General features: G+C 40.2%; 1 protein-coding gene across 1 annotated transcript in view; it reads left to right on the plus strand.

Annotated features, from left to right (window-relative positions):
* LMNB1 (lamin B1) overlaps nucleotides 1-21,633 on the plus strand; it is a 62,702-nt gene extending 41,069 nt beyond the window's left edge. Inside the window, exons 8-11 of the mRNA XM_012735500.3 lie at nucleotides 752-856; nucleotides 4,369-4,488; nucleotides 18,091-18,198; nucleotides 20,831-21,633. Coding sequence (XP_012590954.1) covers nucleotides 752-856; nucleotides 4,369-4,488; nucleotides 18,091-18,198; nucleotides 20,831-20,872 — 375 coding nt within the window. The 3' untranslated portion in view covers nucleotides 20,873-21,633. The remainder of the gene's footprint in view (nucleotides 1-751; nucleotides 857-4,368; nucleotides 4,489-18,090; nucleotides 18,199-20,830) is intronic.
* Nucleotides 21,634-27,936: the final 6,303 nt, after the last annotated feature.

Raw genomic sequence — 27,936 nt, forward strand, 5'->3', positions numbered from 1 at the left:
GTCATGTTATAAATTTGAAAGACCCGCCTGATCTGGCAGTGAATATGACCATTTAATTTGGTTCATGCTCATTCCTTCCAGTTTTGTCCTCTTTAACCCCTTCGGTGTGCCGCTCCTGGCGCGACGCCCGGCAAGGCACGCAAGGCGGGACGCCCCGCCCACCCGGCACCCAAGGCGGGACGCCCCGCCCACCCGGCACGCAAGGCGGGACGCCCCGCCCACCCGGCACGCAAGGCGGGACGCCCCGCCCACCCGCGGGGTTTGCTCTCCTGTGACGAGAACAGTTTGAAGCACTGAAAGCTTGTTTCACTTCACAGGCTGGCGGCTTTACTTGTAATGTAAATCAGAATAGGTAACATATACCTGTATGTTTTCATTACCTTATTTTTAAATGTTCACAATTTTATTTTGATAAATGAAAAATTAGAAAAGTCATAACACGGCTGTCGGCTGAAGTCGCTGTGCGCGTTCCTCTGTGGCCGTGGGCTACAGCCGACCCCGGGCCGTTCAGTTTTATTTGTGACCGTTGACTATAGTCGTCGCTGGTCCCGAAGTGGTTAAAATTAGTACCTTACTGATTAACTCCCTCATTGTTTTGCCAAATGACAAAATCCTGTTTTCTTTTTAAAATAGGAATCATGAGAACATCACCATAAAATAGTCTTGTTTATCTGCCTGTATGGTCTCCTTCCATTATTCCATGACTATCTTTATAATTGAAGTAACTTTGTTTATTTTGTTCTATGAATAGGATCAACCAATGGGAGGCTGGGAGATGATCAGAAAAATAGGAGACACATCAGTCAGTTACAAATATACCTCAAGATATGTGCTGAAGGCAGGCCAGACTGTTACGGTAAGTGAATTTAGTCATTTAATTTAACCTCATTGTCTTAACTAGCAGATAAAATTCAGAAAACTTTTTGGCTTAAAGAGAAGCATTTTAGAAATGGGCATTAAAACATTTTTGACATTATTAGGGCATTATAATTGCTATTAAAGATTTTTAAAATTATGTCCTGTTGAGAATAGTGAAAGAATTGATTTTGAATTCTTTTTATCTTATCTATTCCAATAGTTATAAAATAGCTGTCTGTTGAGTGATATTATAGCCCACTGTCATTCAAGAGATACTGCTTGACACAAAGAACTATTAAGAAGTTAATACTGGCATACGCCTTAAACAGTAACCTCCAGCCTTGGGTGGGCTTCAGAATCATCTGGGTAGTATTTTGGTATCCAAGACCCACCTCACCTAGCTCAGCTATCTTTGGGGCTGGGGTAGGGGGCCTATCTTTTGAGCAAAAGTCCTTCAATGATAGGCACACTTATAAAGAATCACTACTTTGAAACCTCATAATTTAGGAAGTGTAACATGTGGTTTTGCATAGTATCTAAGGTTCTAGATTCAGGAAATGGCTCTGTTTTGGTGTGTTTTGAAATACCACATTTTTTTTTTGAGACAGCGTCTCACTTTGTTGCCCAGGCTAGTGTGAGTGCCGTGGCATCAGCCTAGCTCACAGCAACCTCAAACTCCTGGGCTCAAGCAATCCTCCTGCCTCAGCCTCCCAAGTAGCTGGGACTACAGGCATGTGCCACCATGCCCGGCTAATTTTTTGTATATATATTAGTTGGTCAATTAATTTCTTTCTATTTATAGTAGAGACGGGGTCTCGCTCTTGCTCAGGCTGGTTTCGAACTCCTGACCTCGAGCAATCCGCCCGCCTCGGCCTCCCAGAGAGCTAGGATTACAGGCGTGAGCCACCGCGCCCGGCCTTTTTTTCTATATATATTAGTTGGCCAATTAATTTCTTTCTATTTATAGTAGAGATGGGGGTCTTGCTCTTGCTCAGGCTGGTTTCGAACTCCTGAGCTCAAGCAGTCCTCCCGCCTCGGCCTCCCAGAGTGCTAGGATTATAGGCGTGAGCCACCTCACCTGGATGAAATATCACATTTTTAATAGTTGCTGAAATCTTATAGCTCACTTTTTAGAGAAGTATATGCTCCATTGAGCAAACAAGAGTTCTTTCCTTTTACTTAGTAAGTAGATTTAGCAAACAATACAATATATTAATTTTGATATAGATTTTAAAGAAGTTACTATTTTCATCCCTAAAGAATATAGAGGTAACTGTTTCCTTTTATGGATTCTTCTTTTAAAAATATTAAGCACGTTTTAAATGTGTTTATAATTTTATGATTTATACAAACCTTACATAATGTGTACAATCAAAGGCTCAGACTGCAAGTTAGTACTTCTCTTTAAAAAGTGTATTTAGAGAGCTTGACATCATCACTTTGTGAAAAAATATCAGATGCTAATTTTGTAATAACGAGTAAAAAGTGGATCAGCTATCTTGTCTACACTATCCCTTCTCTTTAGTAATTATTATAGTCAGGAAATTGCTCAGTCCTATTGTATGTCTTCTGGAAGCTGCATAATGCAGTAAAAAGAATCTGATGTTTTAATTCAGAAGATTCAGATTTGAGTGTGCTTAAGTGATACGGAGCCATTATGCCAATCATCTACTTTTTCCTCTGGGTATACTACCTGAGGGACTAAATAGCTACATTCCATAGGTCTAGTGGAAAACTGAATTATCATATAAAATAATGTATGCATTTTTTTTTTTTTTTTTATGTATGCATTTTTGTTCTTCAGTAGCTAGCATTAAATGTGATAAGAAGCTCTGTGGAAGACAGTACTGATAAGTGATCTTTCTGTAAAATTGCAGAGGCAAAAGCAAAGATCAGTTTAAACCTCTAGAACAGCCGTTTGAGAATCACATGTAATTTTAAATTTTCTCATAACTACGTTAAAAGAAAGTAAAAAAGGAAGATGTGAAATTAATTTTGGAACTATATTTTATTTAACCCAGTATATTCCAAATGTAATTAATTAATGTATATTCAACATATAATCAATATAAACAAATTGTTAGGTATTTTACATTCTTTTTTTCTAATTAAGTTTTTGAAATCTAGTGTGTATTTTAAATTTGCAATCCATCTTGATTTGGACTGGCCACATTTCAAGTGTTCAAAAACCACATAGTGTTGCTGTATTGAACAAGACAGCCATAAGGTTAAATTGCCATATTTGTTTTAGGTTAAATTACCTAGTAAGGTTATTGACATTTTATGATGATTATTGTTAACACTAAACCAACAATATGATTCCATATAGACTAGTGAGAAGTATTGCTTGAAATTAGGAAAACACTAGCATTTCACATAACCTGAAAGTTGGCCCAGATCCGGTTCTTTTTTCAGTTCCATCCCAGTAAATACCCCTTTCCATTTGTAATGCTGCTTGAAGATCTGGAAGCTTCAAGTGAGCATCTAAAAAGTAAGGGCTCTCTCCTCATCAATAATTCATAAATTATTCTCTCCGTTTTAAATATACTGCCTTTGCCATCTTCAGCCTGCCTTTTGCAGTCATAAAGTCCTTTATATTGGGTAACAATTTGTGGATTACAAACTTCGCTATCTACATCTATTTTCATATGATCCTTTTAAAAGATCATGGCTGGTGGTATCTCTATAGCTGCAGACACTGGTGCTCGTAGAGGTGTAGTGGCTTGTCCAGGATTCAAACCTAGGTTTTCAGACTGCTAAGTTTTCTCCACTCTACCCATTCTTTTCTGCCAATAGATACATAAAAAATAAGGCAGAATTTCCAGTCTGAGAAAGAAAATGTAATTATTACCTTTATTCTATTTCAGTAGCAGTTATATTTTCCCTTGAACAGTGGGTGATTTAGCCATTTCTGGCATTGTTTTTGGAGCATAATTGCAGACATTCTGAGATATTTTGACATAGTCTGTGGTTGGAGACATACCAGTTTCCATAAGAGTATCCTACAGAAGGATACTCTTGTGCGCTACGGAAGATCTCCTCAATTCCTGCTGTGGGCAGCTGGGGGAGTGTGTGGAGGGATCAGAATGCTCCGACAGGGAAGGAGTAACAGGATTCTGGGGCTGCTGCTCACTGAGTGAGCCAGCCCCTGCATGTGGGTGATCACTTGCTCTTCACCACAGTCCCACCTATGATAGGCACCATTTCTGCCCTATTCATTGGTGATGAAAGTAAGGTAACTTGCTCAAGGTCAGCTGGTGTGTAGGAGAGCTAGGATGTGAGTGTGGCACCTTCACTTCAGGGCCCTGTGCCTCATCATCTTCATTTGTCAGATGGGGAAGCTGAGCGTTGTGAGTTCTCTTGGACACACAGCTAATTAATGTAACACTCTGAAGCTAGGGCCTCGTTCTCAGACTTTTGGAATCCAGTGTTTAAGTCTCATCTTTTTGTCGTCATTGGCATGCGAGAGAGCTGGGTTCTGGGTGTACTGATGTTCTTTCTTTTTTCCAGATTTGGGCTGCAAATGCTGGTGTCACAGCCAGTCCTCCCACCGACCTCATCTGGAAGAACCAGAACTCTTGGGGCACTGGTGAAGATGTGAAGGTTATCTTAAGAAATTCTCAGGGAGAGGTATGGCCATTGTATCAGTACCACCACAATGTCAGTTTCTCCTGAAAGTTCACCATGAAAGCATGATTTCTTTTCAAAAATCAAATTGAAATATGAAGTATCTGACTGTTTAAATCAGACCAAGGCTGCTAAGTAAATGGAACTAAAGCTATCTTTAAATTTTAGGAGTAAATAGGAGTGTATCATAGAGTACTGATTATTAGCACGCACTCCAGAGTCTGATTGTGTCCAGTTTCTTTCTCCACTGCACACTGACTGGCTTTGTGACTTTGGACAAGTTACTCATCTCTGTATCTTAGTTTTCTCATTTAAAAATAGATATTAGTGAGACAGTGTAAATGAGATAATATTAATAAGGCAATCCTTGGGAAACACTTGAAACAGTATCTGGCATAGTTATCCAGTAAATGCTTATGTTATTCACTTTTCTAACTCTCAGAGTTCATGAAACTGAGTTTGAAGATTGTGGAGAGTACATCTGCTTGGTGTGTGTTTTCAACATGTCAGTCTTAAGAACTCTTGTCTAAGAACTTTACCTCCCCCCACTGCCATGTAAAGACACCACACACCCTAATAGCCTTAGAAATACTACTTCCCAATCAAGCAGCTGAAGCATGCTTGGAAACTAGTAAAGCGTGGTTTCATCCCTGGCTTTCCCTCGTCAACCAGCTTATCTAGCTGCCATACAGAACATCACTGAGCCTCTGTGTAGAATTTGAGTCCCTTCTTTGTTGCTATTGCCATAATCATGTTAATGGAGCTTTCTCGGTGAATGAGCAGAGTAAAGAAAAATCAGGTTGCTATGTGGATTGTAGGGAACAAAAACAGGCAGAGATAAAGCAACCAAGGAAGGTGACTTAGACTGAGATGGTTCTCTAGATAGAAGAGAAGTGAACTGGCTGAAGATACATTTTGGAGGTCGACTTAGTAGGATGTATGTAAAGGGTGAATGTGAGGGATGGAAGAGAGATGGCAATCGTTGACCCCTGGCTTGTTTGCTTGGGACGCTGAATGGCCAGTTACTGAGGAAGCTGCAGGAGGAATGACAGGCTTGATGGGGAGGAGGGTTGGAAAGGAATCAAGAGACGTCTCTGGCCATGTTAAGTTTGAGGTGCCAGTTAGGTATCTAAGTGAATGAAGATGGCTAGAAGGCTGTTGGGATATTTACTTGAAGCCTAGAGTCGTTTGGGAGGCTTCATGGCATAGATGGTATTTAAAGTTACGGGACTGGCTGACTAGAAAGAGTTTATCAGTAGAGAAGAGAGTTCAAAATTGAGCCCTAGAAAATGTTGACATTGGGAATAAGTTACAGCAAAGAAGGTAAGAGGCGCAGCCAGTGAGGTAGGAGGAAAACAGTGAGTGTGGTATCAGGAAGACCAAGAGTGGCAAGTGTATGCGAAGGAGGGGAGTGGTCAGCAGCACAAATCACAGTGTCCCCTTTGAGGATCCTTCTCTACTCCCATCGTGCCAGCGGCAGACCTCTTAGCCACACAGTGCTTGTCAGGTGTCCCTGCTTACTAGAGGCAGCACACTGAGGGCAGGGCTCTGTTCTGGATGTTGCTGGGATTGTGCCTGGCACATAACAGGCAGTAAGCATTTGCTGGGTAATTTTTTCTTTTTAATCAGACATGGACCTTCACTTAAGTTCAGAGAAATAAAGTAATAACAGCATTTGTTATGGAAGTCTGAGGTGTTGGCATAAAAAGTCCTGGCCATCTTTCCATCCATCCCTCCTGTAAACATCTGGTGTTTAGACTGCTCTCCATAAGGAATTCATTGTCTGCTGAATGAGGAGTGCCCTTGGTCTCAGATGGAGATTGAAAATGAAGCAGCATCTGATGTTTTCACTGTAGACCCTAGTACAATTGTGTACGATTTTTTGGTGCATCTGGGGAATTGACTTCCAAATACCTGCTAGGTTCTCAGGGTAGGGGACAGTTTACAAATACCTTCCAGACTTAAGGTGCTCGCTCTTCCTCCTGTATTGTGTGCTGAAGCTCTTGCTCACTTCTTGTCCTCAGCACTTTGGAATCCTACCCAGCTGTCATGGGTGCTGCCATGTTAGTGCTGGAATTAATTCCAACTCCTATGCTGATAGTCCCTCCTGATGTCAGAAATTGGCAGAATACATAGCTCTTCTAAAACATTGTTTTTTGTTGTTTTTTTTGTTTTTGTTTTTTTTTTTTTTTTTGAGACAGAGTCTCGCTTTGTTGTCCAGGCTAGAGTGAGTGCCGTGGCATCAGCCTAGCTCACAGCAACCTCAAACTCCTGGGCTTGAGTGATCCTTCTGCCTCAGCCTCCCGAGTAGCTGGGACTACAGGCATGCGCCACCATGCCCGGCTAATTTTTTATATATATATCAGTTGGCCAATTAATTTCTTTCTATTTATAGTAGAGACGGGGTCTCGCTCTTGCTCAGGCTGGTTTTGAACTCCTGACCTTGAGCAATCCGCCCGCCTCGGCCTCCCAAGAGCTAGGATTACAGGCGTGAGCCACAGCGCCCAGCCTGTTTTTGTTTTTTTTATTGGCAGGAAGTTCCCATTTATTTATATTACCTCATATTATGGGGGTACATTTATTGTTATGGTTACATATCTTGCCTCTCCCCCACCATGCTATGCCAGAGCTTCAAGTGTGTCCAGCCTCAAGGTGGTGTGCACAGCACTCACCGTGTAAGTACATACCCTTCCCCACTTCCCCCCTTCCACCTGCCCACCTCCCGATAACAGATTTTTTTTTTTAAGACGTGGTTACAGTGTATATCTTTTCCTCTCCCTAAAAAGGGATAGAGGTAATCCTTTCCCCCCGACAATGCTTAAGATGTGGGTCTCCCCCGCTGAATCCCTGTTGAACACTACCGTATTTTGAGCACCCTAGTTTTAGTCAGTCAGTACCAATTTGATGGTGAGTAGATGTGTAGCCCATTTTCCAGATCTTGTGTCGTCTCGCTTTGTATTATGGGCTTAAGCTTAATGCAGGATAGCATAAATGGTGCTAGCTCACTGTCGTTTCTTAGGATTGAGTAATATTACACTGTGAGCATATACCACATTTTAGTTATCCACTCATGATTTGACGGGCTCTTGGGTAGTTTCCATGACTGTGCAATAGCGAATTGTGCTGCCATAAACATTTGGGTGCAGATGTCTTTATAATAGAGTGACTTGTGTTCTTTTGGGTAGTTGCCCAACAATGCTATTGTTGGATCGAATGGTATTTCTATTTCTAGCTGTTTGAGGTATCTCCAAATTCTTTTCCACAAAGGTTGCACTAATTTGCAGTACCACCAGCAGTGTAAGAGTGTTCCTGTCTCACCACATCCTTGCCAGCATTTGTTGTTTTGGAATTTCTTGATACAGGCCATTCTTACTGGGGTTAGGTGATATCTCATTGTGGTTTTGATTTGCATTTCTCTAATGATTAGAGATGTGGAACATTTTTTTATATGTTTGCAGGCCATTATTCTGTCTTGTTTGGAGAAGTTTCTGTTCATTTCCATTGTCCATTTCTTGATGGGGTTGATTTTTTTTCTTGTTTATTCTTTTAAGTTCTAGATAGATTCTTGTTATTATACCTTTTTCAGAAGTGTAGAGAGCAAATATTTTCTCCCACTCTGTAGGTTGTCTATTTACTCTAATGATCGTTTCCTTGGCAGTGCAGAAACTTTTTAATTTGGTCAGGTCTCATTTATTTATTTTTGATGCAGTGGTGATTGCCTTGGGGGTTTCCTCATGAATTCTTTGCCTCGACCAATGTCTGATAGGGTTTTCCCAACATCTTCTTCTAGGATTCTTAAAGTTTCGTGCCTTAGAATCTGTTATCCATCTTGAGTGAAGTTTTGTGAGAGGTGAGAGGTTGGGATCTTGATTTGCTCTTCTGCATGTTACTAACCAGTTTTCCCAGCACCATTTATTGAACAGAGAATCTTTTCCCCATGGTATATTTTTTTCTGTTTTATCAAAGATTAGGTTACTGTATACAGATGGTTTCATCTCTGGTATCTCAGATCTATTCCAGATACCAATGCTTCTGTTCTTGTGCCATTACCAGGCAGATTTAACTATTATTGCTTTATAGTACAGCTTGAGGTCAGGAAGACTGATGCTTCCCAGTTTGTTCTTTTTACTTAAGATTGCTTTGGCTATCCGTGGTTTTCTCTGGTTCCATACAAAGCTAAGAACTATTTTTTCTAGATCTGTAAAGAATGCTGGTGGTATTTTATGGGGATTGCATTGATTCTGTAGATCACCTTAGGTACTATTGACATTTTAACAATATTGATTCTGCCAAGCCATGAACATGGTAGATTTTTCCATCTGTTTAAGTCATCTGCAATTTCTTTTTCGTAGTTTCGTAGTTCTCCTTGTATAAATCTTTCATATCTCTCGTTAAGTATACTCCTAGGTATTTAATTTTCTTTGGGGCTATAGTAAAGGGTATTGCGTTTTTAATTTGAGTTTCTGCTTGATGGTTCTTGGCATATATGAATGCTTCTGATTTGTGTATATTAATTTTATACCCTGAAACTTTACCAAATTCATTTATCAAATCTAGGAGTCTCTTGGATGAGTCCATGGGGTTTTCTAGATATAATATCATATCATTGGCGAAGAGTGAGAGTTTGATTTCATCTGCTCCGACTTGGATGCCCTTAATACCCCTCTCTTCCTTGATTCCTATAGCTAGGACTTCGAGCACTATGTTGAATAGGAGGGGAGAAAGTGGGCATCCTTGTCTAGTTCCGGTTCGAAGAGGGAATGATTTTAATTTTTCCCCATTTAGAATGATATTAGCAGTTGGTTTGTCATAAATGGATTTCATAAATTTAAGATATGGGCCGCCTATGCCTATTTTGTTAAGAGTTTTTATCATAAAGGTATGTTGGACTTTGTCAAATGCTTTTTCTGCATCTATTGACAGAATCATATGGTCTTTGTTCTTGTTTTTATTTATAAAGTGAATTGCATTTACAGACTTGCATCTGTTGAACCAGCCTTGCTATCAGGAATAAATCCCACTTTTTCATGATGAATTATTTTTTTATTTATTTTTTTTTTTTAAATTTTTTTTTTTTTTTTTTTTTTTTTTTTTTTGAGACAGAGTCTCGCTTTGTTGTCCAGGCTAGAGTGAGTGCCGTGGCGTCAGCCTAGCTCACAGCAACCTCAAACTCCTGGGCTTGAGTGATCCTTCTGCCTCAGCCTCCCGAGTAGCTGGGACTACAGGCATGCGCCACCATGCCCGGCTAATTTTTTTATATATATATCAGTTGGCCAATTAATTTCTTTCTATTTATAGTAGAGACGGGGTCTCGCTCTTGCTCAGGCTGGTTTTGAACTCCTGACCTTGAGCAATCCGCCCGCCTCGGCCTCCCAAGAGCTAGGATTACAGGCGTGAGCCACAGCGCCCGGCCTGAATTATTTTTTTGATGTGCTGCTGAATTCTATTTGCTAAAATTTTATTTAGGATTTTTGCGTCTGTGTTCATGAGGGATATTGGTCTGTAATTTTCTTTTTTTGTGTGTCCTTTCCTGGCTTTGGTATCAAGGTGATACTGGCTTCGTAGAATGAGTTAGGAAGGATACCATCCTTCTCAATGGTGTGGAATAGTTTCTGTAGAATAGGTGTGAGTTCATCTTTGTATGTTTGGTAGAACTCTAAAGTGTAGCCATCTGTCCTGGGACTTTTCTGTTTGGGGAGGTGTTTAATTCCTGCTTCAATTTCTGAGCTTGTGATTGGTCTGTTCAAGAACTCAGTTACCTCCTGGGTGAACTTAGGGAGGTTGTATGAGTCCAGGAATCTGTCCATTTCATCATCATTCTGTAGTTTTTGGGCATATAGATTTCTATAGTAGTCAAACATAATGTTTTGTATTTCTGTGGAGTCTCTTTTGATCTTTCCCTTTTCATTTCTTATTGAGTTTATTAGAGTCCTTTCCCTTTGAGTTCTTGTCAGCCTAGCCAGAGGGTCATCAGTTTTGTTGATCTTTTCGAAAAACCAGCTTCTGGTTTTGTTGATCTTCCATATAATTCTCTTGTTCTCCATTTCATTTAGTTGAGCTTCGATCTTAGATATCTCTTTTCTTCTGCTAGGATTGGAATTGGTTTGCTCTTCTTTTTCCAATTCCTTCAGTCTATTCATTTAGGTTGTCGGTGTCTAATCTTTCTGTTTTTTGAATGTGAGCATTTATTGCTAGTAGTTTTCCTCTCAGATGTGCTTTTGCTGTATCCCACAGGTTTTGGGATGTGGCTCCATTGTTGTTTTGTTCGAAGATATTCTTGATTTACCTCTGAATTTCCTCCTTGACCCAATAGTTATTCAACAGTAGATTGTTTAGTTTCCATGACTTAGTAATGTGGTGTGTATTTCTGTTAGAATTAAACTCCAATTTTATACCCCTATGGTCAAAAAAGATACATGGTATTATTTTTATTTTCTTGAATTTTTTGAGATCTGTTTTGTGGCCTAGTATGTGATCAGTTTTGGAGAAGGATCCATGGGCTGCTGAGAAGAATGTAAATTCAACTTTATTTGGGTGGAGTGTTCTGTATATATCTGTTAGACCTTTTTGGTCAATAGCTTTGTTCAGGTCCCTTATTTTCTTTACTTAGTTTCTGTTTGGAGGATCTATCCCGTTCATTTAGTGGTGTATTGAAGTCCCCTGCTACTATGGCAGTATTGTTTAAAGTGGTATTTAGCTCAGACAAGGTTTGCTTTATGTAAGTGGGTACTCCTGCATTGGGAGCATAAATATTAAGAATTGTTAGATCTTCTTGTTGGATCTTCCCTTTCACCATTATAAAGTGGCCGTCTTTATCCTTTTTAACTTTAGCTAATTTAAATCTAATGTTGTCTGCGAATAATATAGCAACCCCTGCTTTCTTTTGACTTCTATTTGCCTGGATGATAGTTTTCCATCCCTTGATCTTCAGCCAGGAGGCATCTTTATGGTTTAGATGTTACCTGTTACAGGAAATACTAGACTTGTGGAATTTTATCCACTCTGCCAGCCTATGTCTCTTCAGAGGACAGTTTAAACCATTTACGTTCATTGAGAGGATTGAAATTGGAGTAAGATTTCCATTCATATTGATGGGTGAAGTCCAGTTACTTTGTCTTAGACCTTGAGGCATCGTGAAGTTCAAGGTCTAGACTTTAATTCTTTGAGGATTTTATTTTGAGGAGTGTCTATTGCCCTGTTCACCATGGAAGGCAGGTCTGAGAATTTCCTGTAGGGCTGGTCTGGTCTTTGCATATTCCTTCAGCGATTGCTTGTCTGAGAAGGATTTTATTTCACTCTCATAAATGAAACTTAATTTTGCCGCATAAAGAATTCTAGGTTGGGCTTTGTTCTGATTTAGAAGATTAAGGATAGGCACCCACTCCCTGGCTTGTAAGGTTTCAGATGAGAAGTCTGTGGTTAGTCTGATAGGCTTTCCTTTATAGGTTATTTGTTATTTTCACCTTGCTGTACGTAGGATTGCTTCTTTCACATTTACTTTGGTCAGCTTAATAACCACATTACGAGGCAATTGCCTATTCACATTGGGTCTCCCAGGAGTTCTGTGCACTTCTTGAATTTGGATATCCAGATTTCTAGCTAGGCCTGGCATATTTTCCTCCAGTGTGCCGTAAAATTAAGTTTTCCAACCCTTGTGAATGTTCCTCTTTCCCTTCTGGAATCCCGATCAATCTGACATTTGACTTTTTTACATAATCCCATACTTCCTGTAAGCTTTGATCTTGTCTCTTGTTTCTGTGTATCCTTTCTTCCTCTAATTTGTTTAGCGTGTAGGTATAATCTTCAAGCTCTGAGATTCTTTCCTCAACATGATCTATCCTGTTTTTGAGGCTTCCACTGTATTATGGAGTTCCTTGAATGTATCCTTCATTGCCAGAATTTCTGCTTGGTTTCTCTGAATTACTTCAGTATCTTTGGAGAATTTTTCATTCATTTCCTGGATTGTTCTTGTGGTTTCTCTATGTTGGGATTCTATTTTCTCTTCAATTCCATTGAGATTTCTAACAATCCATATCCAGAATTCTTTCTCTGTTAGTTTAATCATATCATGCATGTTGGTGTCAGTTGGTGGGGAATGAGTATTTTCTTTTGGAGGTGACTTTTCTCTCTGATCCTTCATGATTCCTGATGTCTTTCGCTGGTTCTTCCTCATCTGGATACTTTGTTGAGGACTAGAGATGTTGGAACTCAATTATGGGCTGTGTTCTTGAGTTCCAAAGGAATGATCCTTGGAAGAGCTAGGGAGTATATGTTCTGGTCCTGTATCGTCTAAGAGGAGTTTGAGCCTGTTGGATTATCTTTGACCTGATGCCTTCATCTCTGTCCACAGAGGTTAGTGGGTTTGGGTCCCTTGCTTAGACACCCAAGGGATCGTTCACTCTAGTGAGATGGAGACCAGTTTCCACCACTAGGTTGAAATCGGGGGCACTGTATTAAGCACTGAGTTTATTCTTTCTTTTGATCTCTGTGGTTTGTGGAATGGAGTCAGTTATCAATGTATCCCAAGATCTTTGTATTGTGCTCTAAGCCTCTAAGTAGGATATACCAGTATTTCAGTGTTAAGTGAATGTCTTGCCACTCCCAAGGGTTCCTCCAGTCCTCAGGAATAGCAGCCTGTTCGCTACTCCGCCTTGCTACGATAGGCTCTGCTCTCTGGGCACAGATGGCAAACAGTTAAATGCAGCAAGAAACCACCCAGGTTCTAGCTTATGAGATAGCAGCTGAACAAAACACCACTCTCGCCTTTCCACCCTTTTAAATTCAGCTTCCGAGGCCACCTGCCAGGATAGGGCAGAGGGTAGACTGAGCTCACTACCAGGGCAGGCCTCCACGGCGTTTCCAAGCTATGGGGTGGCGGTGGCACGCTTAGGCAGTGCTGATGCCGCGTGCACCCTGTTCGGCGGAAGGCTGGGTTGGGTTTGGCAGGCTGACTTCAAACGACCCCTGCCCTCCCTAATTCCCCTGCTCGCATAGACCCAGTGGTTTATGTGTGGGGAACTGCCTTCTGTCTACCCAGCGCCAGTCAAAGCTTCAACGGAAGCTTCAACGGTAACCAAAGGCCAAGCCTCCTTTAAGGTGGAGTCCCCACTTCCTGGACCTGAAAGAGTCCTGAGGTGGAACGCCCAATTCGGCACTCGTTTCTGGGGTGCGGGGAGGCGGCCACTGAGTCCAGCACCTGCAGGCTCAGCTCCTGCGCCTGCTTCAGCGAGCGCTGGGGCGCGAATGGCTGCCTTCTCCAGAGGCGGAGCAGGCCTGGCCTAGGGCAGCGGGAGCCCGAGAAACCCTTGCGGGCCGCCGGGCGGGGCGGCGCAAGGCTGGGGAGCTGCGGAGCGGCTGCTGGGTCCAGACCCTTCCTGCACTCCCCAGCTTGGCCCAGGAGAGATCAGCGTGCCAGCAGGAGTGGGGGTGGGCAGGGTAGGCTCCCTGCAAGGAGGAGCCTCCTCCTGCCAGCCCGCCGTGCAGGTGCTCCCTCCCTGCAGTTTTTCCCACTCGGGGTTTAGTGGAAGAATTTCAGTTCACCTTGGATTATTGTCCACGATTTGCGTATCCCGGCGTGTCTTTGCAGTCTTGCGAAGCTGCTCCAGAGCAGGCGTGGATGACTTGCGTGTGGTTGTCTGTCCTCTTCACCTCTCTAAAACATTGTTAACGTTAGTGGTCTCTGGCTGAGCACAATGGCTCGTGCCTGTAATCTTAGCACTCTGGGAGGCCAAGGCGGGAGGGTTGCTTGAGCTCAGGAGTTTGAGACCAACCTTAGGAAGAGTGGAGACCTCCTCTCTACTAAAATAGAAAAATTAGCCAGGCATGGTGGTGCATGCCTGTAGTACCAGCTACTTGGAGGCTGAGGCAGCAGGATTGCTTGAGCCCAGGAATTTGAGGTTGCTGTGAGCTAGGCTGACTCCACGGTACTCCAGCTCAGGCAACAGTGAGACTTTGTCTCAAGAAAAAAAAAAAAAGATTGGTGATCTCAGATTGAAAAGCACTGTTATAAAGAATATGTGGCAGATTAAAGAGGCTTTTTTGTGAGCCATGGAATATAGTCACCGTTTTCTCTTGTGTGAAAATGTGTTCCAAGTAAGAAACAATCTTACAGGAATGTATTTGGAATGCAGCAGCAGGTTTAAAGGCACACAGAATAAGATGCTATAAACAAAGTAGATATTGTGACATGGGATGTCTTAAGACAGTCTTACTGGTGACATAACTGAGCTTAGCTTCCTTCACAATTCAAACACTGAATATTAGATTATTTGGTTGGGTGGTTTGTCTATTTTAACAAACTTTTGCCTTCTTGCTAGGCTTTGTTTTAAGTCACTTATCAGAAATGAGGAGAGGAAGTATTGTGAATATGGTTCTTATTTCTGTAATCATTAGACAAATACCTTTGGCTTTTATTCATTTAATTGTGTAAGACCATGTTTGCTTATTGGTAGGTACCAGACCATATTAGCAATAATCCATAAACTCTACCATGAAGACCACTTCTCAGTAAGAGTTTAGACAATTGGCTGAAGTCAGTTAAATTTTTTACGTAGCCTTCTTACTGGGGCATTGTAATTGTCGGAAAACCCAATTAAGCTGGCTTAGAAGAAATGGAAATTCTTTGGGTTCATGTAGTCAAAAATATAGAAAGTAGGCCGGGCGCAGTGGCTCACACCTGTAATCCTAGCACTCTGGGAGGCCGAGGTGGGAGGATTGCTTGAGCTCAGGAGTTTGAAATCAGCCTGAGCAAGAGTGAGACCCCATTTCTACTATAAATAGCAAGAAATTAATTGGCCAACTAATATATATATAGAAACAAATTAGCCGGGCATGGTGGCGCATGCCTGTAGTTCCAGCTACTCGGGAGGCTGAGGCAGAAGGATTGCCTGAGCCCAGGAGTTTGAGGTTGCTGTGAGCTAGGCTGACGCCATGGCACTCACTCTAGCCTGGACAACAAAGGGAGACTCTGTCTCAAAAAAAAAAAAAAAATTAGAAAGTAGACTTTATCCAGTGGCTTAGACGGTGTCCCTGAAGAATCCCGTCTGTTGTCTCTACTCTCTGGGTCGCCTACCTTGGGAACGCAAGATAGCGGCCAGCTGCTCCCAGAGGGAGCTACGTCATTCCTGTTCGCTTTCGTGGGAAAGGACATCTTCCCCTGTGAAGTCCACATCCTGCTTGGGCTTTGTTCTTATTATACCAGCTGTGGTCACGTGCCCACCTCAAACCAGTTCTTTGTGTCGGGAGGATGGAGTTAGAGCTTGATCCTTGACCCTCCCCTCTCCACAGCTAGATTGCACTGGGCTCCTTGTGACACATATGTGCTCCGTGGGGGATGGGGGGCCGGGGGAAACTGGGAGCTCTTAGCCTAGGCATGAGGGAAGAGATAGGTGCTGGGTGATTAAAAACAGCAGATATCGCCATGGCGAAATAAGATGTTTTTCTATGAGGGAAATAAAAAATAAAGCAGTTCCTTCAAACCTTCTAGAATATAGATATAACTGAAACTGTTGTTCATGCAAATGGTTATTTATGTATATATAGATGTAATATAGAATGTATGAATAATTGACTCTCCATCAATAAAAAGTCACCCTGGTTTATAGCATTTGCTGATTTCTGTGGTGTAATACCCCACCTGTGGCTGATTTCAGGCCTCCAGCATGGTGTGACTGACACCGAGTGGGGCAGAGGTGAGCACAGTAAGCAGGTGCCAGCTGGCTTCAGTGTACTCCCAAGCCTTTGAGCAGGGGCAGGCCAACGATGCGTTTTATGTAGAGTGAGTAAAACCTGTTATGTGAGAACATTGATGTGTACCTTTCAGGATACTTAATTACGGTTGGGTACCTTGCTAAGGGGATTTGGTTGCAGGGTGGGGTAAAAACATTTCTCTGTTAGCATCTTGATTAACATTTTCCTGGGTCTAAACTTTCCCAATAACTTTTTGATTCTAAATTGTTGTTTGTTTTATTACTTTTCTATCTAGATTTTTAGACTTTGTTTAAATGCTGTCATTTTCTATACAGGCTTTCTGCATTAGATTAATTGGTTTTTAAATGCTTTCAAATGAAAAGCACTTAACAATAGGCCTACATTAGAAGTAGTTCTGTTGAAGTAATTCATAATTAATGAATTTGAGCAAGTTGCTGTTTACCAAACTTCTCAATGAGAAGCTGACTGTCTTAAGTTACATCATGAGCCTAAGAGCCAGTGTTTGCGTGTGAGATAAATGCACTGCCATGCGCTGCAAGAAGCTGGAATCTGCGAATTCTGTACTAGAAAATTTTCTTTGACTTGTTTTTCATTTTAAGATGAGTTGAGAAAAACTGGGTACACTTAAAGCTTTTTGACTTTTTTTTTCCTGTTTCATATGCTGCTGTCTCCTAGACCTAGTCGGTATCTTGGTTCAGAGCATTGTAAATGATCTAAGGAATTAATATGCTTTTGTATTATTACTAATTTGGTTAAAACAGACTGATATTTGTGAAATGGCTGTTTGCATTTGTAAATATAGACTGATTCCACAGAATTGAAGTTTCTGGCTAATTGAAAGACTCGAAGTAGCCCATCTTTCCTGGTCCTGCAATAGTAATCAAATCCCTACAAAATACTATTCTATTGCCTTACTTCATTTACAAGATATAGCCTTGGGCAGATTTCAAATTGAAGTCTCATTTCTATGGCACTGGGTTTTGGTTTTCTTCTCTGCCATTTTAAACTAGCTGGGCTGTTAGATAAGCTTCCACTGAGGTAATTTTAGTGTCTTCCTCTGTGAAGTTATCTTTGTTGAGTGACCTTAGGACAGGGTATAGAATAAAATTACACGCTCTGCAGCACTCTGGAGGACACACTCATTTACTTGCTGCCATATCATCAGGTTAGCCTTGTGCTTAACAAAAACGCCACTGCATTTGTGCCAAGTCAGAATTTTCTACAGGAAAGTAATCTGTACTTGAGCCTTTTGATGGGAAATGGAAATAGTTTCTTTCTGTAAGACCTCTACTGAATGATAGGAGATCTATTTCTGTACAGAATACGTTGGAACCTCACTAATATGCTATTTCAGTAAATAGGTCTCATCTGTCTTGATTCCATTTCATTCAAGAGGAACCAGTTGCTGAAAGAATGAAAGGAGCTTGTCCTTTCCATCTCACTCATCAGGTAGCTCTTTGCCACCATAGTCCCTGACGTCACAACATTGGCTTTCAGCTTCATTTTCTTAAGCATTTATTTAACACCTTCTCTTTGCTAGCAGCTAAGACGTTTAAGCTGAATTCATGTTGCGTTGTATAAAGAATTTAGTATGCCAAATCATTTGCAGAATTGTTAGTAACAGAAAGGGATTAAAAAGCAGTGGAAACTTCTCAGCAGGTATTTCAAATTGGACACCAGTAGCTTTCCTGCAGGGAATATTGAAAGGTCTAAGAACTGCTACTAATTATACAGAAATTCCAGTTCACTAACAAAAGTTACTGATGGAATGACTTTTTTTTTCTTTTTAAATAATAAACAGGAATGCTGGTTCTTAAGCAAAGAGTCCTCTCACCTTTAGGCTTTGTGATTTTAAGTGTGGTTTTTAACTTAAAATTAAACTGCTGTTGTTTTTAGGAGGTTGCTCAAAGAAGTACAGTCTTTAAAACAACCATACTTGAAGAGGAAGAGGAGGAGGAAGAAGCAGCTGGAGTGGTTGTTGAAGAAGAACTTTTCCACCAGCAGGTATTACTTTATTTTAATATATTCATTTTAATAGAATTACATGAAAAACCAATAGTATGGTTCCCCCCCTTCCCCCTGCCATTACTTGATGAACCAGAGCAGTTATCTACTAACTAGGGTTTGTACTTCCTAAAGGGATATGCAAGGTAATACTTTAAAGTACTGGAATAATGTCTTAGCCCTTCTTTTTAAATTTTTTTTTTATCATTCTATCAGATTCCAGTTTTGTCTTTTGTTTTCTAATGTATGTAATATGTTATGGTAGGACATGTATATACTAATAAATAAGTATATATGGATTAGATTGCATGCCCCAAAACTTATTTTACTCTGTAGGGTTCTGTGATTAAAAAGTTTAGATCACCAAATTAGAGCAAGTATCTACATATAAACTAAGAAAAAAGACAAAGTAATCAACTTCAATATGAAATGAAATTCTTGCTATATTAAGTTCCTAATCATTACCTAATTGCAGGATAGATTTTAGCTGATGCTTGGACTTTTGAGAGCCCTTGAAATAAAGAAACTCCAAATTTAATTTTAATTATAATTAAATTGGAGTTATTAATAACTAATGAGCCCTCAATTTATATTCTCAGGCTGTTTGAGTCTGATCATTAATCACAATCCCTTCCCTTATCCTGATAAGACTTTGTCTCCATGTTTCCAGATTTATAACTTTAAACTTGCTTTGCTTCATTAGTCCCACTCCTACTCTAATAAACATTCTTTTATGTGTTTAGCCCCTAGGGTTGAGAAGGGTTATATGAGGTAGAATGAATTTTTTACCTGGATGTTTTCTCATACATTTTGGAGCAATATTTAAGAACAGATATTTTATACTTGGCTTTAACAAGAAATAAACACAAGATCCATTGACTCCAGTTAATGGGAAGCATCATAATGACTAAAAGTAAAATAATGGTATAAAAGGATATCTCAAGATGCCACACAAGTGGCTCAGAACATGAGTTTAACAGGTCAGACACTGGAGAAGGCTCTCCAGGCCACCAGAGTAGTTGAGAACTCTTGGAAGTGATGCTTGTTCAGTATTTTGAAGGATGGGAAGTTATTTGGGTATTAGAAGTCAGATGATGGTGTTTTGAGGGTGTTTGAATTATCTATTGCTACATTTACAGACTACCTGACAACTTAGAAGCTTAAAACAGTGATTTCTTACTTCCCATGATTCTGTGGTTTAACTTAGCTCAGCTGGGCAGTTCTTCTGCTCTGCGTGGTAAAGATAGAACTCAATTGGTGGAGACAGAACTCAGTTACGTTTAGCTGGGAGTTTGGCTGGGGCTGGAATATCCTCCAGGTCTCTTTCCATGTGGCTTATCATAATTTAGTAGGTTAGTTTTAGCTTTATTACAACATGGCAGTTTGGCTAAGAGGCTAAGTGGAGAGCACTGGGTCTCTTAAAGGCCAACCCAGAACTGGCACAGTGTCCTGTCTTACCACATTCACTTAGGGTAAGTAATAAGGCCAGCCCAGATTCAAGGTGAGAGTAGCCTCCATCTTTTGTGGGGAGGAGTGGCAAAGAATTTATGGTGATCTTTAAAAGTCACTACAGAGAATGTGTCAAGACTTTAGCACTAACATCCAGCTGTTCTTGTAGGGTTTATGTGAGAGATAATGAAGTTGAAAGATTGGTATTAAATTGACCAGAATGCCTAGACATGTAGTAGCTTCTGCACAATTTGGAGCAAAGGAAAATTCAGACACATATTTTAGGATATCACTACACAAACTGAATTGGGGATTAATTCTAGAAAGAGATTGCAGAGACACTGAGGGAGTATATAAATGGAGATTTATTAAGCCTTAATGACTAACTTGAGGGTAAGAGAAGAAAAAAGATGTCAAAGATGTGTGTGAGGTTTTTAGCTGTGTGATCTTAGAAAATAATGATATCAAGGTTCAACAGAAGGAAGATGGAAGGGGGGCAGAACAGCTATTTTGACTTCATACTTGAGGATGAATCCAATGGCCTTTTGAATTGATGAGAAATTTTTGGTGCCCTCCAAGAAACTAGTTTGAGTTCAATCAGTGGTGAGTCACAAGCCATATTATGAGGTTTTAAGGAATTAATGAATGATAAAGATACGGCTAGAAGAGTTCACATTTGAGGACAAATCCAGTGCAAATGCCTCCAGATAATGGAAGTTCAGTATCCAGCAAGCCGTATTCTCTGATGTGGTTATTCAAATGAAGTTCACTGACCTCCTGTTTCCTAAATTATCAAAGGAGGTTACTAAAGGGTGGTTTTCAGCTTTAACCACATATTAGAATTACTTTAAAATTATATATAGATAGATACCCTTCCCCAGTTAAATGAGAAATTCTCATTTAATTGATGTAGGGATCTAGAACAGAATTTTTGTGTTTTTTTAAACTCCTCAGGTTCTGAATGTGCAGCCAGAGTTGAGAATCACTGTTCTGGAATTTGTTGAAATATTATAGGAAAGAAGTCCATAACAGAATGTTATAAAGGATAAGTGAGAAATGATAAGGGCCCATTCGAAGTTAGGTAATACGGATTTGTAGTGTCCCTATTGTTAAAGATTTCATCTCATTTTAGAAAACTGATCTGTTTTTTTAGCACTAATTTTTTCTCTGTTTTCCTCATTAGGGAACCTCAAGAGCATCCAATAGAAGTTGTGCAATTATGTAAACTTCTCAAATCAACTGTCTTCCTCGAAGTAAAGAAGTATGGTAATCCTTACCTATATACAGTGCAGAGCCTTCTAAGAAGCACAGAATATTTTTATATTTCCTTTATGTGAATTTTAAAGCTGCGAATTTGATGGCCTTAATTTCCTTTTGACACTGAAAGTTTTTTAAAAGAAATCATATCCATAAACTTTGTTGCAAGATGTGAATTATTGACACTGAACTAACTGTGTACTGTTTGGAAAGGATTCCTCAATTTTTTGACATTTTTTTGTATGTGAGGTTTTTTTTTTTCTTTTTCAATTTCTTATGAGAAGGGTGGGGAGGGTAAATAAACCACTGTGTGTCTCGGTGTAATTTGAAGATTGCTCCATCTAGATTAGCAATCTGCTCTTGATTATTCTCTGCTATATATAATGGTGCTGTGGGGGGGCATTTTTCAATATATTGAACTTTTGTACTGAATGTTTTTGTAATAAGCAATCAAGGTTACAAATTTTTTTTAAATGGAAAAGAAATTTTGTAAGAAGGCAATGTTAACCTAATCATCATGTAAGCACTCTGGATGAAGGATTCCACAAAACTTTGTTTTATGGTTACTTCTCTTAGATTCTTAATTCATGAGGACAGTGTGAGGGGAGGGGAGCTGGGGGAGGGAAGGGTTTCGCTATTAAAATGCATTAGTTTGTGTTTTTTAAGATAGTGTAACTTGCTTAAATTTCTTATGTGCCATTAACAAATAAAAAGCTGTTTTAATATTAATCTGCTGTCCTTTTTAAACCCTTCAAGAACAGATTTTGAGCAGAAAAGTATTGTTTCTGTTTTGTTTTTGATAAAAAATAATTTGCCTTGTTTGAACTGGATTTTTCTTTAAGGCTTTTTTTTCTGTAAATATTTTTTTTTATTTCGGCATATTATGGGGGTACAAATTTTAAGGTTTTAATAAGTGCCCTTTCCCCCCCTCCCCCCACAAGTCTGAGTTTCCAACATGACCATCCCCCAGATGGTGCACATCTCACTCATTATGTATGTATATACCCGCCCCCTCCCCCCTCCCCCCTGCCCAATACCCTATTACTGTAGTACCTATGTGTCCACTTAGGTGCTGCTCAGTTAATACCAGTTTGCTGGTAAGTATATGTGGTACTTGTTTTTCCATTCTTGGGATACTTCACTTAGTAGTATGGGTTCCAGCTCTAACCAGGAAAATATAAGATGTGCTATATCACTGTTGTTTCTTAAAGCTGAATAGTAATCCATGGTATACATATACCACATTTTATTAATCTATTCTTGGATTGATGGGCACTTGGGCTGTTTCGACAGCCTTGCAATTATGAATTCTGTTGCTATAAACATTCGCGTGCAGGTGTCTTTTTTGTAGAGTGTCATTGGATCTTTTGGGTAGATGCTCAGCAATGGGATTGCTGGATCAAATGGTAGATCCACTTGTATCGCTTTAAGGTATCTCCATATTGCTTTCCACAGAGGTTGGACTAGTTTGTAGTCCCACCAGCAGTGTAGGAGTGTTCTCTCTCCGCATCCATGTCAGCATTTATTGTTTGGAGACTTTTCGATAACGGCCATTCTCACTGGGGTTAAGTGATATCTCATTGTGGTTTTGATTTGCATTTCCCTGATGATTAGAGATGTTGAGCATTTTTTCATATGTTTGTTGGCCATTCTTCTGTCTTTAGAAAAGTTTCTGTTCAAGTCCTTTGCCCACTTTTTACTAGGGTTATTTGATTTTTTTCTTGCTGATTTTCATGAGTTCTAAGTATATTCTAGGTATCAGCCCCTTATCAGATGCATAGGATGCAAAAATTTTCTCCCATTCTGTAGGTTGTCTGTTTACTTTCATGACTATTTCTTTGGCTGTGCAGAAGCTTTTTAGTTTGATCATATCCCATTTATTTATTTTTGTTGCTGCTGTGATTGCCTTTGGAGAGTTCTTCTTAAACTCTTTGCCTAGGCCAATGTCTAGGAGAGTGTTTCCAACAATTTCCTCTAGAATTCTAATAGTGTCATACCTTAGGTTTAAGTCTGTTATCCAGCGTGAGTTGGTTTTTGTGAGAGGTGAAAGGTGTGGGTCCTGCTTTAGCCTTCTACAAGTGGCTATCCAGTTTTCCCAGCACCATTTATTGAAAAGGGATTCTTTTCCCCAGCATGTGTTTTTGTCTGCTTTGTCAAAGATTAGATGGCTATATGAGGATGGTTTTATATCAGGATTCTCAGATCTCTTCCACTGGTCAATATTCCTATTTTTGTGCCAATACCATATTGATTTAATTACTACAGCTTTGTAGTATAGTTTGATATCTGGCATATTAATACCTTCCATTTTGTTTTTGTTGTCTAGAATTGCTTTTGATATTCGGGGTCTTGTTTGGTTCCATACGAAGCGTAAAATTATTTTTTCTATATCTGTGAAGAATGCTGCTGAGATTTTAATAGGTATTACATTGAATCTGTAGATCAGTTTGGGTAGTATGGACATTTTGATGATGTTGAGTCTGCCCATCCATGAGCATGGTATGGATTTCCATCTCTTTACATCCTCTGCTATTTCCTTAGTGTTTCATAGTTCTCCCTGTAGAGGTCTTTTACCTCCTTGGTTAAGTATATTCCTAGGTACTTTAATTTCTTTGTTGCTATTGTGAAGGGAATTGAGTCTTTGATTTGGTTCTCCATTTGATTGTTGTTGGTGTATACAAATGCCTCTGATTTCTGTGTATTGATTTTGTATCCTGAAACTTTACTAAATTCATTTCTCAGTTCCAGGAGTTTCTTGGTTGAATCTTTGGGGTTTTCTAGATATAATATCATATCATCAGCAGACAGTGAAAGTTTGATCTCTTCTGCTCCTATTTGGATACCTTTAATTCCACTTTCCTGTGTGATTTCTGTAGCCAAGACTTCCAGCACTGTGTTGAATAGAAGTGGAGATAGTGGGCAGCCTTGTCTGGTTCCAGTTCTAAGTGGGAATGATTTCAGTTTTTCCCCATTCAGTATGATGTTGGCTATGGGTCTGTCATATGTGGCTTGTATCATTTTTAGGTATGTTCCTTCTATGCCTATTTTCTTAAGTATCATGAAAGGGTGTTGAATTTTGTCAAAAGCTTTTTCTGCATCTATTGACAGAATCATGTGGGCTTTGTTTTTGCTTCTGTTTATGTGGTGTATTGCATTTATAAATTTACGTATGTTGAACCATCCCTGCATTCCTGGGATGAAGCTCACTTGGTCGTGATGGATTATTTTTTTGATAAGCGTCCGGATTCCGTTAGCTAAGATTTTGTTGAAAATTTTTGCATCTATATTCATTAGGGATATTGGTCTGTAGTTTTCTTTTTTTGTTGCATCCTTTCCTGGTTTTGGTATCAGAGTAATATTCGCTTCATAAAAGGTGTCGGGGAGGTTTCCGTTCTTCTCGATGTTGTGGAATAGTTTCTGCAAGATTGGTACTAGTTCTTCTTTGTAAGTGTGGTAAAATTCGGGTGTGAAACCATCTGGACTGGGACTTTTCTTTTTAGGGAGATTTTTAATTGCTGTTTCTATTTCAGCTCTTGAGATTGGTCTATTCAGGAAATGTATTTCTTCCTGGTTGAGCCTAGGGAGGCTGTGTGTTTCTAGAAATTTGTCCATTTCCTCCCCATTTTCCACTTTGTGTGCATAAAGATTTTTGTAGTATTCATAAATTATATCTTATATCTCTTTGGGATCAGTTGTGATATCTCCGTTTTTATTCCTGATGGAGCTTATTAGAGATTTCTCTCTTCTGCTTTTCATTAGCTTAGCCAATGGCATGTCAATTTTATTTTTTCAACGAACCAACTTTTTGTTTTATTAATCTCCTGAATAGCTTCCCTGTTTTCAATTTCATTTAGTTTTGATTTGATCTTATTGATTTCACTTCTTCTGCTGGATTTGGGGCTGGTCTGTTCTTTTTCCAGCTCTTTGAGTCATTTCATTAGATTGTCTATTTGTGATCTTTTTGACTTTTGGTTATAGGCATTTATGGAGATATACTTTCCTCTCAGAACTGCTTTAGCTATGTCCCAGAGGATTTGGTAAGTTGTCTCTCTATTGTCATTTTGTTCATAGAATTTTTTTTTTCCCATCTTGATTTCTTCATTTATGAAGTAATCATTTAGTAGGAGGTTGTTTAATTTCCACGTTTTTGTGTAGAAGTGTGAGTTTCTGTTAGGGTTGATTTCTTGTTTTATTCCACTGCGATCTGAGAAGATACATGGTATATTTCTATTTTTTTAAATTTCTTGAGGTTTAGTTTGTGTCCTAGGGTATGGTCAATCTTAGAGAATGTGCCGTGAGCTGATGAAAACGTATATTCACTGGCTTTGGGTAGAATGTCCTGTAAATGTCAGTCAGACCCAGTTGTTCCAGAGTTTTGTTTAAGTCCATTATTTCTTTATTAATTTTCTGTTTGGAGGATCTGTCTTGTGCCGTCAGTAGGGTGTTGAAATCTCCGGTGATTATGGAGTTGGTATTAATCCATTTGCTTAGATCCAGTAAGGTTTGCTTTATGAATCTGAGTGCACCTACGTTGAGTGCATATATATTTAAAATTGTTATCTCTTCTTGTTGAAGTGTGCCCTTCACCATTATATAATGACCCTCTTTGTCTTTCACTACTTTTGTTGGTTTAAAAACTAAGTTAGCCGGGCGCGGTGGCTCACGCCTGTAATCCTAGCACTTTGGGAGGCTGAGGCGGGCGGATCGCTCAAGGTCAGGAGTTTGAAACCAGCCTGAGCGAGACCCCGTCTCTACCAAAAATAGAAAGAAATTAATTGACCAACTAAAATATATATATATACAAAAAAACATTAGCCGGGCATGGTGGCGCATGCCTGTAGTCCCAGCTACTCGGGAGGCTGAGGCAGTAGGATCGCTGAGCCCAGGAGATTGAGGTTGCTGTGAGCCAGGCTGACGCCACGGCACTCACTCTAGCCTGGGCAACAAAGTGAGACTCTGTCTCAAAAAAAAAAAAAAAACTAAGTTGTCTGAAATTAGAACTGCCACGCCAGCCTTCTTTGGGCTTCCACTTGCTTGGAATACTGATCTCCACCCTTTTATTTTAGTCTGTATGCATCCTTGCATATAGACTAACATATAGATGTGTTTCCTGAAGACAGCATATACTTTGCCTGTATTTTCTTATCCATTCAGCCAGCCTATGTCTCTTGAGTGGAGAGTTTAAGACGTTTACATTTATTGAGAGAACTGATAGGTAAGGTAGATTACTGTTCATTCTGTTGGGTTGGATGTTGTTGCTTTGATTTCTCTCTTGAGCCATTGTAATATCTGGCCTTTAATCTTTGAGTTTTGGTTGTTTTTATATTCGTGAGTTTTTATTATGGTGTTCCGTGCATATCACTGTTTTGAGTACTTCTTGTAGGGCTGGTCTTGTCTTGGTGAATTCTCTGAGACTTTGCTTATCTGAGAATGTCTTGATTTCTCCTTCATATACGAAGCTTAGTTTTGCATGGAATCAGATTCTAGGCTGGGTATTGTTTTGTTTCAGAAGAGTGAGAATGGGGCCCCAGTCTCTCCTTGCTTGTAAAGTCTCAGTAGAGATGTCTGGTGTTATTCGAATTGGCTTTCCCTTGTATGTTACTTGCTTCTTTTGTCTTATAGCTCTTATTAGGGCTACTCTTAAGTTGATATTTTGGTCAGTCTAATGACTGCATCTCATGACGTCTTCCTGTTTGCATTGAATCTCTCAGGGGTCCTCTGAACTTCTTGAACTTGTATATCGAGATTTTTAGCAAGGCCTGGGAAATTTTCCTCTATTATATCTTCAAATAGCTTGTTCAACCCTTGAGTGTTTTCTTCTTCCCCTTGTGGTAACCCTATGACCCTCATATTAGGTTTCCTCACATAATCCCACATCTCTTGTAGGCTTTGCTCTTTTCTCTTGTTTCTTCTCTGTGACTGATTTATTTAATTGGAAGGTGTTATCTTCAATCTCTAAAATTCTTTCTTCTGTTTGATCTACCCTGTTCTTTAGACCTTCCACTGTATTTTGTAGTTCCCTGAATTCATTCTTCATTTCCAGGAGTTCGGTTAAACTTTTCCTCATTATGTCGATTCCTTTAGTGAACTTTTGTTCCAGGTCCTGGAGGCTTCTTGTGGTTTCTTTGTGTTGGTTATTGAGTTGTTCTTGCAGGTCGTTGAATTTTCTTATGATCCACAGTGGAGATTCCTCTTCTGTCCTTTTGGTTGCCTGATTTTGGTTGGTGTCTGTTTCTAGGGGCCTGGTGTTCCTCTTTAGGGGTGTGTTTTATGTTTGGTTCTTCATATTTCTGGAGTTCCTTCGCTACTTTCTTCTCATGTGAATCAGTTATTGTTTCTTTCCTTTAGGTTTTGGTTTGGGTATTCACATGCCTTGTTTAGTTTCTGGGTGATGTCCGTGGGTTAGATTTGACCACTCCCTGTATAATGAGTCAGTAGGTGCTGTGAAAAGGGTGTGCAGGATGCCCTCCCTGTCAGTAGGTGGTGCTTGCTCGGAGGAATAGGCTACACTAATGTTTTTGTGTCCTCTTATCATATCAGCTTTTGTTCCTGTAGAGAGGCACTCTAGTGCCTCAGGTGGTCGGTGGGGCCCTGGGACTTCCAGGTGTGTCCTTTTCTTCCCCTCAGTGAGGGCTGCTCTACAAGAGAGTCTGGGTGGAGCTGGGTTGGGTAAGCCTGCCCTCAGGCACCACCAGTGTCTTTAGCAGGGGTCAAAGTTCTGTTGTCTGCTTCCAGGAAAAGCTGTCAGGGAGGGGCTAGAATGGCCCTGCTTAGCCAGAAAATCTGTGTGTGGGGTGGGGCTGTCTGAGACCGGCAGTCTGGAGCGGGCCTTGGTTCTTTTCACCGTCCCCAACTCGGCTACTTCTAGGCCTCTGCCAGCTGGCCAGACCTCCCACTAGCGGGCCTCCCCGGACTGTGATGCCGGTGGGGAGGTTCCCTACACAGGAACGCCACCTGGGCTTGGGCGCACAGCCTCCCTTTGGGAGGAGGGTTGCCCTCTAGGATGCTGATCTGCCCCTCAAGGCACACACA

Source organism: Microcebus murinus, chromosome 11 (assembly GCF_040939455.1).
Source record: "Microcebus murinus isolate Inina chromosome 11, M.murinus_Inina_mat1.0, whole genome shotgun sequence".
NCBI lineage: Eukaryota > Metazoa > Chordata > Mammalia > Primates > Cheirogaleidae > Microcebus > Microcebus murinus.